The sequence below is a fragment of the Brachyhypopomus gauderio genome, chromosome 6 (assembly GCF_052324685.1).
Source record: "Brachyhypopomus gauderio isolate BG-103 chromosome 6, BGAUD_0.2, whole genome shotgun sequence".
NCBI classification, from domain to species: domain Eukaryota; kingdom Metazoa; phylum Chordata; class Actinopteri; order Gymnotiformes; family Hypopomidae; genus Brachyhypopomus; species Brachyhypopomus gauderio.
In genome coordinates, this window is record NC_135216.1 from 3,451,121 (window position 1) to 3,468,548 (window position 17,428).

The 17,428-nt window shown below is 44.8% G+C and overlaps 1 protein-coding gene across 3 annotated transcripts in view; it reads right to left on the reverse strand.

Moving 5' to 3' along the window:
• Window positions 1-2,396: 2,396 nt before the first annotated feature.
• Window positions 2,397-17,428, reverse strand: part of LOC143516507 (growth factor receptor-bound protein 10-like) — a 58,136-nt gene continuing 43,104 nt past the window's right edge. For all 3 annotated transcript variants that reach the window (XM_077008145.1, XM_077008144.1, XM_077008146.1), the window contains 12 exons: window positions 17,165-17,321; window positions 14,944-15,059; window positions 13,683-13,757; window positions 13,150-13,287; window positions 12,698-12,808; window positions 11,793-11,891; window positions 11,299-11,376; window positions 10,590-10,706; window positions 7,880-7,946; window positions 5,347-5,434; window positions 5,142-5,235; window positions 2,397-4,937 (listed from right to left, as the gene is read on the reverse strand). In XM_077008145.1, coding sequence (XP_076864260.1) covers window positions 4,791-4,937; window positions 5,142-5,235; window positions 5,347-5,434; window positions 7,880-7,946; window positions 10,590-10,706; window positions 11,299-11,376; window positions 11,793-11,891; window positions 12,698-12,808; window positions 13,150-13,287; window positions 13,683-13,757; window positions 14,944-15,059; window positions 17,165-17,321 — 1,287 coding nt within the window. In that variant the 3' untranslated portion in view covers window positions 2,397-4,790. The remainder of the gene's footprint in view (window positions 4,938-5,141; window positions 5,236-5,346; window positions 5,435-7,879; window positions 7,947-10,589; window positions 10,707-11,298; window positions 11,377-11,792; window positions 11,892-12,697; window positions 12,809-13,149; window positions 13,288-13,682; window positions 13,758-14,943; window positions 15,060-17,164; window positions 17,322-17,428) is intronic.

Sequence of the window (17,428 nt, forward strand, 5' to 3'; positions counted from 1 at the left end):
AACCGAGAATATAAGACATATTTTCAGTTGTTTCACACTTTTTGTTAAGTGCATGTGTTAATTCATAACTTTGATGCCTTCAGTTTGAATCTACAATTTTCATGGTCATAAAAATACAGAAAACACTTTGAATGAGAAAGTGTGTCCAAACATTTGGTCTGTATTGTGTGTATATATATATGTATATATTAGCGGTGGGACTTTAACGTGTTAATTTCGATAAATTAATTACAGGGAAATTAACGAACTAAAGAAATTCACACATTTTAACGCATTTAACGCATGAGACACTTTTGCACCGTGGAATGTTTCTCAGTGCACAGGTTCCAGACATACAGATTATACGCACAATAAGATGAGCATGATGGAGATGACTGACGAGGCTACGCAGGTGGATGGGAAATTTAAATATAAGAAACTTCCAGATGGAAGTACAAACAAAAATAGTGTTATTTGCACTTTATGTAGGAAGGAGTTTGCTTATCACAGGAGCACTTCCACCCTTCGTTACCACCTCAATGCAAAACATGTTGGTGCTAACGCACAAGTCAGTAATGATAACTTAGCTGCTAAATGTATTCCTAGTACGAGCAAACAGTGTCGCCAGTCAACACTTGACCACATGTCGGGGTTCAAATTAAGAAACAAAATGTCAAAGTCCACGTCAGACAAATTGACCAGTTCAGTGGTGAGATGGATTGCTGTGGACTGTAGACCGCTCTCTGTGGTCGAAGGCTTAAGTAAGATGCGGCAAGTTTAAACACGGAGTCGCGCGCTACGGTCACTCGTGAAAGTATTATCCAGGCTTTACAAGACAGAGGCAGAGGCCTGGGAAATTAAAGAAAAAGTCTACCATCTTAAATGGTATTAAAAACATCTTCTGATTTACTTCAGTTCTTCTTATTCTTCCAATATCCCAAGCAAAGCTCCCAAAATTAAAAATTTTCAGTCAGAATTTCCAGTGTTCTGAAAACTGTTTGCTCTGTTTTCTGCACCCATCTACTGGTCTATGTAGTAGACTGGTGGAAAAATAAACAAGATGTTGAAGTTTATGATTCATTCATCATTCAATAATTCAATTCAATTTAATTGTGTCCCACTTCAGGAGAGCACGTCACACTCACTCTCCGCTCAACATCGACGGGTCCTCTGTGAAGATCGTTAAGAGCACCAAGTTCACTTGGTGTCCACTTAGAGGAAAACCTCACCGGGACCCTGAACACCAGTTCTACAGCCAAGAAAGCCCAGCAGCGTCTCTACTTCCTCCAGAAGCTAAGAAAGGCCCGCCTCCCTCCACCCATCCTCATCATCTTCTACAGAGGCACCATAGAGAGCATCCTGAGCAGCTGCATCACTGCTTGGTTTGGGAACCGCAATGTCTCCGACCGCAAGACCCTCTAGCGTATAGTGAGGACAGCTGAGAGGATCATTGGTGTCTCTCTCCCATCCATCACAGACATTTACACCACCCGCTGCATTCGCAAAGCAACCAGTATTGTGGATGACCCCACCCACCCCTCCCACACACTGTTCTCCCTCCTCCCATCGGGAAGAAGGTACCGCAGCATCCGGTCCAACACGGCCAGACTCTGCAACAGCTTCCTCCCACAAGCCATTAGACTCCTCAACGCCAGACACTAAACTGATGGACTTCTCCTCCATACATACACTCACACACACACACCCAACCACTTATCCCTGACAATGTGACGGCACTTGCACTACACACACTACTTCACTGTGACAGGGACTCCCTTTGTATATATACTGTGTATTGCACACGGCACAATTTGCACTAACCAAACCTCTTACACTACTCTCTCTCTACTGAAGTGTCTGTTTTATTTTTTGCACTCTGTATACTGTACTGTCTGTATTGTGTTGTACTGTATGTCTGCACTTGTGTTGCACTTATGTCCTGTCTGCACTGTGTTTTATGTTGCACCATGGTCCTGGAGGAACGTTGTTTCGTTTCACTATGTACTCTGTATGTAGTTGAAATGACAATAAAACCTCTTGACTTGACTTGACTTGAATACAACCACATGCCAATACCTCTAGATGTCAGCACAACCACACAAATCAACATAGGTTTGTAAAAATGAGCATACATATGATGGTCAAAATGAGGTCCATTTTTATAGTCTCTTTTGTCTAGCTGTAGGATTTGTGCTGAAGATAGTCACAGATGAGTCAGGTATTTTTCTACATTTAAATATAAGGCCCCAAAAGGATCAAATTGTGAAGTTTAGTTCAAATGGGAGTGAGTGTACCAAGTATAATACTCACTCTTCCACTCAATAATGGTCTTTGGGTTTGTGTCAGTGCCTCACCTAAGAGCTGCAGTGTGATAATTTCTGAGACACTATACAAACAAAGGTTCAAGGCAAAAGAGGTCAGTTTAATATATACTCTTTATAAAAAGTCATTCATGACATACAAATGAAAACATGATATAGTTATAATATGCACATTGCTACAAATCACAGAGGGAGTATGTAAAATGCAATCCATATATGTAAATAATCTGATCTTCATTTTGTCTGGGAGCCCAAGTTTTTGAGTTATATAAAGCAAAGATACAGTGTTAGATCTTAAGCTTCACATACTGCTTCACATACTGCTGCTGCTAAAGCTAACTGCATTTGCATTAGATATAGCTGCACAGGAGTTGCGTAGTAGACACCTTACCCCATCTAATAGACTAGTACAGAGCATCAAGACACTAAATACATTTCATACTGCATTTTAGTCAGTTGCTGTGTTTTAAATATCCTCTGTACTCTGCTATTGGTACTGCAGAATCATCTTGTAGCCATCTGCTCATGGGTCCACCTGGCATTGCTGAACATCCTGATGTACTTGGGCTCACAGAATACTGATGGAACGATGCTCACCACAGATGAAGCATTGCATTCATGACATCACCACTGTACTTCCTACAGCTCATCAGACTGGACAAAACGGAGACACGTAAAAAGAGCTTTAAATACTAATGAATGAACATCAGCTCCACCTAGATTGTTCATCGCCAAAAACAGTGAATATTAGGATGCTGCTAATTAGATGAGGAGTAAGCTCCTACCTCCTTGTCAAAGCACTGCTGGTCACATTGAGCGGATTCTAAACATAATCAGGTCCAATACTGAACTGTTTTTCCAGGACAGTTTAAGCCTTGGCATGGACTCAATTACTCTACTGCATAGAGAAATGTAGTTTGGTGTAGCCATAGACTTTATCGCAGTTGAGAAACCCCTCAAGTAAACAGTTGAAACAGGTGACCGTGTCACATTATAAAGCATGTCCCAATCATGTTGGTCTCTCTCTCTCTCGTCCATTAGATACGTGTACATCAGCCTGAGCATTTTGACAATCGGCTGCTGCAGTTAGCATATCAAACTTTAAGAGGTTGTCATAGCTTAGTCGTGCTGGACCAGTGTAGAGTGGGGTGTTGGGACTGACTTCAGAGAGCTAGCTGTGGCTATCACAGGTCTTCAGGTAAAGTCTGTAGTGTTCTGTATGTAGTATTCTGTCTATAGTATGTAGTTTGCTAGTCTTCTCTACCAAAGCTAGGCAGAGGGACAAGCTAACACACTGCATGATGACATACATTTTTAGAGGATTTAGTCATACGTAACAGAGTTCTGACACTGCTAAAATGCTCCAACTCTTCAAAACAAAAACTTGTTACATAATCAGGGATGGCTAAATCATGGATCAGCGATGCACTTTGTGTACATCAGAAGCTCAACATAAACCAAGATTTCCGTAGCCACACAAGATCTTTGCCAAATTCCAATGGCCCCTTATTGACTACACTTAAACAATATTGCACATCAATTAAAAATAAAACATTTTCTCCCCTCAAGTGATAAAAGCTCAAAACATAATTAACATAATTGTTCCAGCCAATATGCACCCCTACTGCTGTGGTACATGGCTTCCCAAGGTCAGAACTGATGGGACAAGGGGTACTGTGGTACAGAGAAGAGGTACCCTCACCTCTCTATTCTCCCTTAAATCAAAGAGTGTTGGGTGAAGTACAACTGTTTATACAACTGGAGCAGATGAGACAACCAGTACGTTTGATGTTGTTCAACTAGCATGGCTGTCAATCATAGTTGTAAGTATGGATAGCTCCGTAATGGCTTCTGTGCATGTCTCTTGCACTCTACTCCAACCAACACATAGGGACAAAGGGACAAAGGGACAAAGGGACAAAGGGACAAAGGGTGGAAGAACCGGGACTGGCAACCTGAATAAAGTGGGCTCCCCATTTTCATTTTGAGAGTGCAAAATGTTTAGGCATGAAAACACCAGCAACACCACAAATATAAATCAAATGTTATCAAGTAAACTTTACAAGACACTCAAAAAAACCAAACAAAATAAAACCGTGGGAGTGTCCTCTGCAGTGTTCTAAATGATGGAGCTGATTCTTTCTATTGCATGAAATATTAAATGATGGCTTTCAAAACAAGGGAAAAAGTGGCAGTGGTAGAGTGGGCTTTCCAGAAACCCTGTGCTTGGCTAAAGACCATTGAGAACAGCTCCACATTGATCTTAGCAGTCCCCATGAGGCTAGTGTCATGTTACCATTGGCCAACAGACAGGGCAAAAGAAAGAAAATAAATCCCATCCAGTCACGTCAATACAGGTGTTTGGGTCCAGGAGATGTGTGTGTGTGTGTGTGTGTGGTGGTGTGTGTGTGTGTGTGTGTGTGTGTGTGTGTGTGTGTGTGTGTGTGGTGTGTGCTGGACCACAGGTGTGAGTGCATGTGGGGGTGGGGGTCATAAGGCCACCATTGTGCAGGGATGTTTGAGTTTGCAGGGCAGCACTCCTCTGTTGAGCTGATAGAACTCCACCAGGTGGATCAGGTCCGTGAACTTGGTGGAGCCATCATCAAGGCTGAAGTAGGTCTGACTGTCTTCCTCATACTGACAACAGGAATGAATGAGAGCAAGAGAGGGGGAAAAGTGTGAGTAGATTTCAGTAGTTTCTTTTCAGCTTAATCTGTCTTCATCAGGCTCTTGGTTACATTCACAACTTTGTTCTTATAGATCATCTGAAAATTAAGTGATTAAACAATCAAAATTAAACAAGCAAAAGTTGTGTCATGTGAGTATCCAGGTTGACCTCACCGGTAAGATCTGGAAGTGTCTGATCTTCTGGTGGTGGCACAGTGTGAGAACAAAAGCCCTGGGATTGCTACGACTATCCCTCAGCAGGAACAACCTAGAAGGAACCAAAGTGACGGGGCTTATGCTTGGTCTTTATGGAGAGCTCATCAAGAAGGCCACAGCGGTATGACACACTGGTATGTGGGGACAGTGATGAGCACCTTACCCGTCCACTTGGCCCTGCTGTGTGATCATACGATGGGACTCCTCTCTCATGATGCGGCCATGGAACCATAGCTGTGTTCTGTGGATCACTGGGGACAAGGAGTTCTTATTGCAGCATATATCTTATATATTATATATATATATATATATATATGGACGCACACACACACACACTCAGGCAACTTTATTAGGTATGACTTGTTAGTACCGGGTTGGACCACCTTTTGCCTTCAACAAGATTCAACAAGGTACTGGAAACATTCCTCAGAGAGTCTGGTCCATATTGACATGATAACATCACACAGTTGCTGCAGATTTGTCAGCTGCACATCCATGATGTGAATCTCTCGTTCCACCACATCCCAAAGGTGCTTGTGGAGATGCCTTGGAGGGGTAGATGCGGCTTCACAATAATGCATGTATCGAAGAGGCCAGGGTTTCCCCCGAAAAGATCAGACCTGACTCCATCGATAGACTTCATCCGTGATTTGCTTTATTTGTGCACCACACACATGAACGTAACCCATTGGACCGAATAAAATGTTAGTAAAACTGCGCAGTAAAAAGCTTAGCGGCGGGTCTGGCCACACTCGCTACCCCCCGGGGAAATTCTCCTCCTGAAAAGATCCTATGCCCGACATTTAAATGAGTAGCCCGCCCCCAACCTTGTTAGACTCTACCACCTATATTGGAGCGGGACTACATACTTTGCCATCGAAACACGCTCTACACACACAAACCATAACTGTATGCTATTGTTTGCTATACATCACATTCAGCATGATTATAACTTTTCCTGTCCTCCTCCTACAGGTTCCTGGAAGCCCTGGAAGATGGCCCTCCTCCCCTGAGGACACAGGACCTCTAGTGAGTTATTCCTCTTACATATATATATACATACACATACACACAGTCCAGGTGATGGGTCAGGTCTCTGACCCCATCACAGTGCTCTTTTGGATTGAAATCTGGGGTTTACAGAGAATGGTCCAAAAAGAGAAAACATCCAGTCAGCGGCAGTTCTGTGGGTGCAAATGCCTTGTTGATGCCAGAGAAGAATGGCCAGACTGGTTCGAGCTGATAGAACGGTAACAGTAACTCAAATAACCAGTCAAATAACCGAGGCATGCAGAAGAGCATCTCTGAACGCACAACACGGCAAACCTTGAGGTGGATGGGCTACAGCAGCAGAAGACCATACTTCCTCATACTGGTCACAAGGTTTAGGAGTGTGTTTATGGGGACTTTTTACCATTCTTTCAGAAGCACATGTGACATCACAATGATGTTGGATGAGAAGGCCTGGCTCTCTGTCTCCGTTCTAATTCATCTCAAAGGTGTTACATTTACATTTACATTTACGGCATTTAGCAGACGCTCTTATCCAGAGCGACTTACAAAAGTGCTAAGTGTTTAGTCAGAATATGCATCTCTATCTAGTATAACAGGTTTAAGTCCAAACTACTCCAGCTCAAGCACTGCCATAAACAGTTGCCAGTGCTGATACCTAGAAAGAAGACAACAAAATGATGGATGGATGGAGCCATCAGGTGTTCTATTGGTCAGGTAAGGACTCAAGATCAGTCAAGTTCATCCACACCAGACTCTGGTATACATGTCTTTATGGACCTTGTGCACTGCTGCGCAGTCATGTTAGAAGAGGAAGGGGCCAGCTCCAAACTGTTGCCACAAAGTTGGCAGCATGGAGTTGTCCAAAATGTCTTGGTATGCTGAAGCATTCAGAGTTCCTTTCACTGAAACTAAGGGGCCAACCGCACAACATAAACCCCCCCCCCCCCCCCCCCCCCCTCCATCAAACATTACAATTGGCACAAAGCAGTCAGACAAGTACCATTCTCCTGGCAAGTGCCAAACCCAGACTCATCCATGAGACTTCATGGAGAGCTTCAGATGGAGAAGCGTGATTCGTCATTCCTGGGTCCGTGCCTCCACTGCTCTAGAGTCCAGTGACGGCATGCTTTACACCCCTGCATCTGACATTTTGCATTGCACTTGGTGATGTATGGCCCTCTGCGTACTGTTCATGAGCTAATCTGAAGGCCACATGAAGTTTGGATGTCTGTAGTAATTGACCTCTGTGCTTCAGCGTCCGCTTGTTCCCAAACACTTCCATTTTCTTATAATACAGCTAATACTTGACTATGGGATATTTAGGAGCGAGGAAATTTCACGACTTGATTTGTTGCACAGGTGGCATCTTATCACAGTTCCACGCTGGAATTCACTGAGCTTCTGAGAGTGACCCATTCTTTCATTGTTCATAAAAAACAGTCTGCATGCCTAGGTGCTTCATTTTATACACCTGTGGCCATGGAATTGATTGAAACACCTGATTCTGATAATTTAGATGGATGAGCAAGTACTTTTATGTACACACACACACACATATATAAAATAGGTGTGTGTGTGTGTTTATGTGAAATGATGGGTAATACAGTTAGTACTGTACAATAATATGAACCAAGTTTCGCACATGGTTACATGACAAGCATCACCCCAAAGGCAGTGCTTACCTGAACTTAAAGTGGAAGGATGCTGAGGACTTGGGCTGCCCAGTACATTCATCCTCTGACTTCGCTTCTACATGAATGGAAGGCAATGAGTTATTCACAGTTGACCAGCCACATGGTCATAATGGGTATATGCACAAGTGCAAGAGCATATATCTCATTCTCCAGGTACGTGCATGTGCGTTACGCTCACTCTCCAGGTACGTGCATGTGCGTTACGCTCACTCTCCAGGTACGTGCATGTGCGTTACGCTCACTCTCCATGTACGTGCATGTGCGTTACGCTCACTCTCCAGGTACGTGCATGTGCGTTACGCTCACTCTCCAGGTACGTGCATGTGCGTTACGCTCACTCTCCATGTACGTGCATGTGCGTTACGCTCACTCTCCATGTACGTGCATGTGCGTTACGCTCACTCTCCATGTACGTGCATGTGCGTTACGCTCACTCTCCATGTACGTGCATGTGCGTTACGCTCACTCTCCATGTACGTGCATGTGCGTTACGCTCACTCTCCATGTACGTGCATGTGCGTTACGCTCACTCTCCATGTACGTGCATGTGCGTTACGCTCACTCTCCATGTACGTGCATGTGCGTTACGCTCACTCTCCAGGTACGTGCATGTGCGTTACGCTCACTCTCCAGGTACGTGCATGTGCGTTACACTCACTCTCCATGTACGTGCATGTGCGTTACGCTCACTCTCCATGTACGTGCATGTGCGTTACGCTCACTCTCCATGTACGTGCATGTGCGTTACGCTCACTCTCCATGTACGTGCATGTGCGTTACGCTCACTCTCCAGGTACGTGCATGTGCGTTACACTCTCCAGGTATGTGCATGTGCGTTACACTCTCCAGGTACGTGCATGTGCGTTACACTCACTCTCCAGGTACGTGCATGTGCGTTACACTCTCCAGGTATGTGCATGTGCGTTACACTCACTCTCCAGGTACGTGCATGTGCGTTACACTCACTCTCCAGGTACGTGCATGTGCGTTACACTCTCCAGGTATGTGCATGTGCGTTACACTCACTCTCCAGGTACATGCATGTGCGTTACACTCTCCAGGTACGTGCATGTGCGTTACACTCTCCAGGTACGTGCATGTGCGTTAAGCTCACTCTCCAGGTACGTGCATGTGCGTTACACTCTCCAGGTATGTGCATGTGCGTTACACTCACTCTCCAGGTACGTGCATGTGCGTTACACTCTCCAGGTATGTGCATGTGCGTTACACTCACTCTCCAGGTACGTGCATGTGCGTTACACTCTCCAGGTACGTGCATGTACGTTAAGCTCACTCACCAGGTACGTGCATGTGCGTTACACTCACTCTCCAGGTATGTGCATGTGCGTTACGCTCACTCTCCGGGTATGCGCATGTGCGTTACTCTCCAGGTACGTGCATGTGCGTTAAGCTCACTCTCCAGGTATGTGCATGTGCGTTACACTCTCCAGGTATGTGCATGTGCGTTACACTCACTCTCCAGGTACGTGTATGTGCGTTACACTCCAGGTACGTGCATGTGCGTTAAGCTCACTCTCCAGGTATGTGCATGTGCGTTACACTCACTCTCCAGGTACGTGCATGTGCGTTACGCTCACTCTCCAGGTACGTGCATGTGCGTTACACTCACTCTCCAGGTATGTGCATGTGCGTTACGCTCACTCTCCAGGTATGTGCATGTGCGTTACGCTCACTCTCCAGGTACGTGCATGTGCGTTACGCTCACTCTCCAGGTACGTGCATGTGCGTTACGCTCACTCTCCAGGTATGTGCATGTGCGTTACGCTCACTCTCCATGTACGTGCATGTGCGTTACACTCACTCTCCAGGTACGTGCATGTGCGTTACACTCTCCAGGTACGTGCATGTGCGTTACGCTCACTCTCCAGGTACGTGCATGTGCGTTACACTCACTCTCCAGGTACGTGCATGTGCGTTACACTCTCCAGGTACGTGCATGTGCGTTACGCTCACTCTCCAGGTACGTGCATGTGCGTTACGCTCACTCTCCAGGTACGTGCATGTGCGTTAAGCTCACTCTCCAGGTACGTGCATGTGCGTTACACTCACTCTCCAGGTACGTGCATGTGCGTTACGCTCACTCTCCAGGTACGTGCATGTGCGTTACACTCACTCTCCAGGTACGTGCATGTGCGTTACGCTCACTCTCCAGGTACGTGCATGTGCGTTACGCTCACTCTCCAGGTACGTGCATGTGCGTTACGCTCACTCTCCAGGTACGTGCATGTGCGTTACGCTCACTCTCCAGGTACGTGCATGTGCGTTACGCTCACTCTCCATGTACGTGCATGTGCGTTACACTCACTCTCCAGGTACGTGCATGTGCGTTACACTCTCCAGGTACGTGCATGTGCGTTACGCTCACTCTCCAGGTACGTGCATGTGCGTTACGCTCACTCTCCAGGTACGTGCATGTGCGTTACACTCACTCTCCAGGTACGTGCATGTGCGTTACACTCTCCAGGTACGTGCATGTGCGTTACGCTCACTCTCCAGGTACGTGCATGTGCGTTACGCTCACTCTCCAGGTACGTGCATGTGCGTTACGCTCACTCTCCAGGTACGTGCATGTGCGTTACACTCACTCTCCAGGTACGTGCATGTGCGTTACACTCACTCTCCAGGTACGTGCATGTGCGTTACACTCTCCAGGTATGTGCATGTGCGTTACACTCACTCTCCAGGTCTGGCCCTCCTCCATGGCTGCACTCATTGCTTCCTCTGGGTTGTCAATCACACGGCCTGTCCTCCCCGAAAAATCCATGGCAACTAGTGAATTTTCTGACACACTCCGCTGAAGAGAAATTATCATATTGTATTACAAGCAACTCTGAAAACATCCTTTGTGTGCATATTCCTATAAATTCACACAGTTTATTGGCTGTCTACCTCAAAGTGACACTAGCTGCAAGGACTCCTACATAATGTACAATAAGATGATTAACAATTCACACCCTCAAACCAAACCTCACTGAACACCTGATAGCAATGCCATGACGACTTGAATTACTGTTACCACAGTAGCCATTTGTGATTGCCTAACTCTGTCACAAATAGGTGTCAGGGCAGAAAGGTGTGAAGGAATCTATGGGTTATTAATGTTGGCACTGCATTCTTGCATGACAGCCTTTGCCTCCAGGACCTGAGTAGCCAATATTTAATATTAACTTCTCTTACCACTATAGAAGCCATACAGAGATGTGCAGGAATGGAGGACAATTGACTCACAACTGTACTTAAGACAGCACTGAGGCGGCTGTAAATAGGGTAAGAGTGTGTGAACACGCACGCACGCACACACACACGCACACCACACACGCATACACACACGTGCATACACACACATACATGCACGCATGCATACACACACTGACAAAACCTCTCACCACTGGTGCAGTGAAGTTGGAGATGGCCGTCTTTCTCTGGTGAGGGATTTTGTAGTTCTGATAGAGTAGAATTCCATACTGCACAAAATAACAACAACTGTGTGTCTTATTAATCCATTTAAGTTCAAATGTGTGTGTGTCTGATCCGAGTTATGTTCTAATATCCCTGCAGAAAACGATGGCAAATTGAGTTCAGTTCTCTGAGAAACCATATTCTGAATCACCCAGTTTAGTTCATGGTAAACTGTATGGAAAAATGTTAAAAGTACTGGTGTAATAAATACTAATAACAAAAACTGTATTTCTTCTTCTTCTTATTATTATTATTATCATTATTATTACAACAATTATAACAAACAGCCTCAATGTTTAAGTTGTAGTTGATGTTTGAGCCAACATCAGTATCCTGTATTTTATTTTCATCCACATCTACCATGTGCAAGTCTCTTCAAACATGTATAAATATACTGTCGAGTCAGTAAATGGGTGTGTACCTTAAGCACTCTGAACACAGTCACCCAGCAAGTTCTGCTCTGCTCGTCCTCAGCACACAGCACCTTGAGTTCCTTCAGCTCAGTCCTGCCCTTACCAGGCTGCCAGTCAAACAAACCAATCAATTAAACTCGATAAACCAATTAAACTCACAGGTATACTACCTTGTACCAATACCCTACGAGTTGATTAGATATGGTTATATCTAAAAATGTGTCTATTTTAATTAATTCTTTCTAAGTAAGGGTAATGAATGAACTGGTTTTGTTCTCTAAATCCATTCACATTTACAATTTCAGCATACAATCTAAACCCTCTGCACCCTCTGAGTATTTAAAATCCATGTTAAATATACTATAACTAAATGTTCCTCTAAGTTACTGTCAGAGGGTTACATGCATGACCTACTTTTCATTTTGCTTGACATCTTAAAATAGAGCAGCCTCAGACACACTCTTTGCGAACATTATAAAGTAAGTAAAAGTAAATAAAAGTAAGTAAAAGTACATTTTGCGTTTGTGCCTACAGTACTCAATTTTTTGTTTATAAAACAAAGGTGTAAAAGATTTTTAGAATCTTTTGCAATTTTCTGGACAAAATTAGGTTCTTTAGCTGTTTTTAGCTCCTTATATGGCTTTTGTATACAAATACACATGCAAAAAGGACGCAGATTCTGATTGTGAAAACATTTAGGTTCACATTCATAGCAACTATTTACACTGCTATTAATGGCAATGGTCCTTTTATTAACAGACAACGTAAATACATTTTTTTTTCCAAATCAGATGGACACAATCAGATTGTTCCATTATGATATTTAGCAGTTTATGAAGGTTTTTCATATTCATTAGATTATGAGCACAATTTTAGGCTGTGTTAGCTAAGTCATTGCTATAGTCTAAGTTACCTTTATGCAGAACTGGTAATCTGTGGGAGCATTGTACATTTTCCTGCTGGTGGTGACAGTGTACACGTTGCTCTCCTCCAAGTCTGAGAGTAACTGCAGGTGCCTGGGCTCCTAAAGAACCAGAATGGGCCATATTATCAACACATCTCAAACATCAGGTCAATAAACATCAGGTGGGTTAAAGCTCATCTCTAACAAATAAGTGTTTGTGAATACAAAATCATTAAAAACTGTATTGTGCAGATAAAGCTGAGGAGCTCATGTAGAGCATCATTTTACATGACCCATATCTCATCTTTCCACTGACAGTTGAGCATGTGGACTGGCTTGCAGACTGGGCAAGCCAGTGGACAGCTTATGCACACAGATTCTAGAGGGACACATCCCAGAGGGACAGCAAATCCCATTGGCCCCCCGAGTGCAGGTGAACGTAGTCCAGGAGAGCATCTTACCTTGGACGTGCCCTTCGTGGAGCAGTAGAGGCCCGAGCGGCGCAGGAACACATAGAGCTTCTTCCAGGACTTGCGGCCCGCCTCCTTCATGTAGAGGAATCCCTGGATCTCTGGGCAACGGCTGGAATTGAGGAAAGTCTGCAGGGGAGGAGAGTGCAGGAGGCCATCTGGAGGAGTTATTCAGTCTGGGGGTGGGGGAGGAGGAGCCTCTCGCATTCTCCCTCTCACACACGCACTGGCACGCATCCATAGGTAATAAAGTCTTGAAAGCAGGCACGGGGCGTGCGTGCATGAGTGCATGTGCACCCGAACGGGCGCCCAGCGGTGGGACACGCCACATTTTTGACTAAAGTAAAAGAGTAGGAGTGTGAAGTGGGAGTTGACCTACACTGGCTGTGTAGCACACTCAGGGCTTCTCAGCGGAGTCAGATTTCAGATTTAACAATGCTCACCACACAGCTCCAGGATACGTGTGTGTGTGTGTGTGTGTGTGTGTGTGTGTGTGTATGTATGTATGCATGCATGTGTCTCACCTGCAGTAGCTGAGATGGTGGGATAATGCCATTAGAGTCTTGACACCATGCTACCATCTGCTCTGGGAAGAACTTCTGTGCGAGTGAAAGAGAGATAAAGGGAGCTTGTTACATACATGCACAAGGTTAACAGTTAGCAGACGACTTAATCAAAGCAACAGAAATATGTCACGTATAGCATGATAACTCTCCAACTAATAAATCCCTTAATTGTGACATCACTTGAGTTTGTATGTGCATGTGAGTGTGTGTGCACGGGGAGTGTGTGTGTGCATGTGAGTGTGTGTGTGCATGTGAGTGTGTGTGTGTGCATGTGAGTGTGTGTGCACGGGGAGTGTGTGCATGTGAGTGTGTGTGTGCATGTGAGTGTGTGTGTGCATGTGAGTGTGTGTGTGAGTGTGTGTGTGTGTGTGTGTGTGTGTGTGTGTGTGTGTGCACGGGGAGTGTGTGCACGGGGAGTGTGTGCATGTGAGTGTGTGTGTGCATGTGAGTGTGCATGTGAGTGTGTGTGCATGTGAGTGTGTGTGCACGGGGAGTGTGTGCACGGGGAGTGTGTGCATGTGAGTGTGTGCATGTGAGTGTGTGCATGAGTGTGTGTGTGTGTGTGTGAGTGTGTGTGTGTGTGTGAGTGCACGGGGAGTGTGTGCATGGGGAGTGTGTGCATGTTAATGCATAATAGGCAGAGACAGTGTACATGTGTGTATGCACGTAAGCTCCTGCAAGCCTCTCATCCCTGTCTATTAGCAGAGATCATCCCAATCTCACACCCACCCACCCACCCACCCACCCACACACACACACACACACACACACACACACACACACACACACACACACACACACACACACACACACACACACACACACACACACACACACACACACACACACACACACACACACACACACACATATACACATATACACGTTTGTGGCTGAACTGGAATTTGAACCAGGTTCAGTGCCCTGTCCAAGAGAATATTTTCAATAACCTAAAGGCACATACACACATGAAGCACAGTGTCCAAATAAACCTCAACATAGACTTAAGTGCATTAAGGTTTTGGGTAGAGGAATACAGTAAGTCTAGAAATTTCAGAGAAATCTTGAAGCGGTTGTGAAAATTGGGATAAAAGTCTTTAAGGAAATGGAGGAGAAACTAAACTATTGATTAAACAGTTGTAAATTTATCAGAAATAACTTTTTTAAAGAAATGACTTCATTTTATAAAACAATAAGTGAGAGTGAGGTTATTGCTTACCAGTGGGTTTCTGAAGAACTCGTACTTGGCATAGTTCTTCCTGAAGAGAAACTTGCTCTCAGGAGACATACAGGCCTGCACTTGAACCACCAGTTCATGGTCCTCCAAACACCTCTCTACACACACACACACACACACACACACACACACACACACACACACACACACACACACACACACACACAATCAATCATGGTTGACCATAATGATCCATTTTATTGCAGTCACGTTATAGCTGGTATCAGCATGAACAAGGATTGTGGTGGGAAGCTATGTGCCAAACATAAGTTTGTGTGTGTGTGTGTGTGTGAGTGTGTGTGTGTGTGTGTGTGTGTGTGTGTGTGTGTGTGTGTATGTATGCATATGTGAGAGGAAGAAACAAAGAAAAAATGCAGACAGCCTCAGTAGCTCTATCTATTCATATGAGACTTTGCCCAAGGCCACAGCTAAAATGGATAGAAAGTTTACTGTGTGTGTATGCCTGTGTATGTGCAAGTGTCTAAAAGCAGACAAATGGTGGATCTGTATTAGTGGTGATACAGGTTCAAACATTTTAAAATACATCACTCATGATGTGTGTCCCCAATTTAGAGTTTTGAGCATTTGATAATGTGTCTCAGTGTGCATGTCTTACAGAAACATGAATGTATAGTTAGAGTTTGTGTGTACAAGAGAGAGAGAGAGAGAGAGAGAGAGAGAGAGAGAGAGAGAGAGAGAGAGAACAAACATTGTATAAAGATGAGGTCATCTATTTAGCTTGATCGTCTTGAGCAGCATAGCTGATCATAGTACAGTCAGGAGCCTTGTGGCTAATGGGTTATGTAAGAGTAACATTTCTGGAAACTTGCCATAACTTTGAGGTAGGGTTAGCCCTGGGATTAAATCTTAAGTGTTCTGAACTATTGAGGAATCTGGATAACTGCATTGCACACAATGTTCAGTAAGCCACAGCCAATCAAGTGTCAGGTGTCCAAAACAGACTCGCCCTATCCCATTATGACATCATACCATCAGGGTCCTTTTGTAGACAAGCTTCTGCTTTGCAACAGAAGAACTGCAATGAGGAACAACCTTTCCAAAAGCCAGCTTAGCATCTAATAGTTGAATATCTATTCATGGACCAGTGAACACAAGATACATTAGGAGTTTCTCCCAAACAATCGAGAGCATAAACTACAGGGATTCTGTTACAGTCCACATGGTAATCAAACACACTGAAATCTGATCTCAAACAAAGCCCAACAAGGCAGCAAGGATAGCCCATTCAATCCCATCTCTCTCAGATCAGCGCTGGTGTGACGTGCACAATGGTGCAATAAGGTTGTTCTCCTGTGACCCATTACCATGGCGATGGGGTGGGGGTAGGGAGCTCCGATCTGCACGCATGTTGTGGAATGGATGGACACACATCCCTGCTCACCAGCAGCCAGATTAGCTGTTCCTAGACAGCGTTCTGTTCTTCTCACAGTTTTCCCATTTGGTTTCCCTCTCCTTCACACCTCCCTCAAGCCTCACCCCCCACCTCCTCTTTTCCTCACTAATGTGACCCTCCTGACCCATGTCTTTGGCTTTCTTCTGCTTTATGTTCCTTAGTTCCTACGTTGGGGCAGTCATGGTCTTGTGGTAGGGAACCAGTCTTGTGACTGGACGGCCATGTGCTCGATTCCCAGGCCTCAGGCCATGACTGAGGTGCCCTTGAGCAAGGCATCTATCCCCAACTGCTCCCCGGGCACCAGGCTAGGGCTGCCCACCGCTCTGGGCACGTATGATCCACAGCCCCCTAGTAATCACTAGTGTGTGTGTGTTTGTGTGTGTTAATTGCACACATGGGTAAATGTGGAGGACAAATTTCGATTGAGGTGAAAATCACAATTGATAAATATGGCACATTTCATTCATCTTGTGCCTCAGCGCTCTTTCTAAATGTGCTCACATACAAAGTGTATCCTCAACATGCAGTTTGATTAGGAACATTTATAATGTCATAATCTCAAAGTATGACTATACCTGTGCTGTAGTTTTATACAGTTTAGTACAAAAGCGCCAACAGAGAGAAAGACAGAGACAGACAGAGAGAGAGAGAGAGAGAGAGAGAGAGAGAGAGAGAGAGAGAGAGAGAGAGAGGAGAGAGAGAGAGAGAGAGAGAGAGAGAGAGAGAGAGAGAGAGAGAGAGAGAGAGAGAGAGAGAGAGAGAGAGAGAGAGAGAGAGAGAGAGACTTGCCTAGTCCCAGCAATGGGTGATGCTCCACTAAAGTCCAGCAGTTATCATCCAGGCAGTGGCTCTTATAGACCAGCAGCTGGCACACATCCCTGGCAGTCATATCAGCAGGAACCTCCACCACCTTTCCCACACCATCCTCACCGAACACCTTGATGATCTGGACAATGCACACAGACCATCTTAATGCCTTTGATGAAACTCTCAAAGGCCAACATTATTGAATTATACATACTAATAACTTATAGGAAGAGGAATTAGACAAAT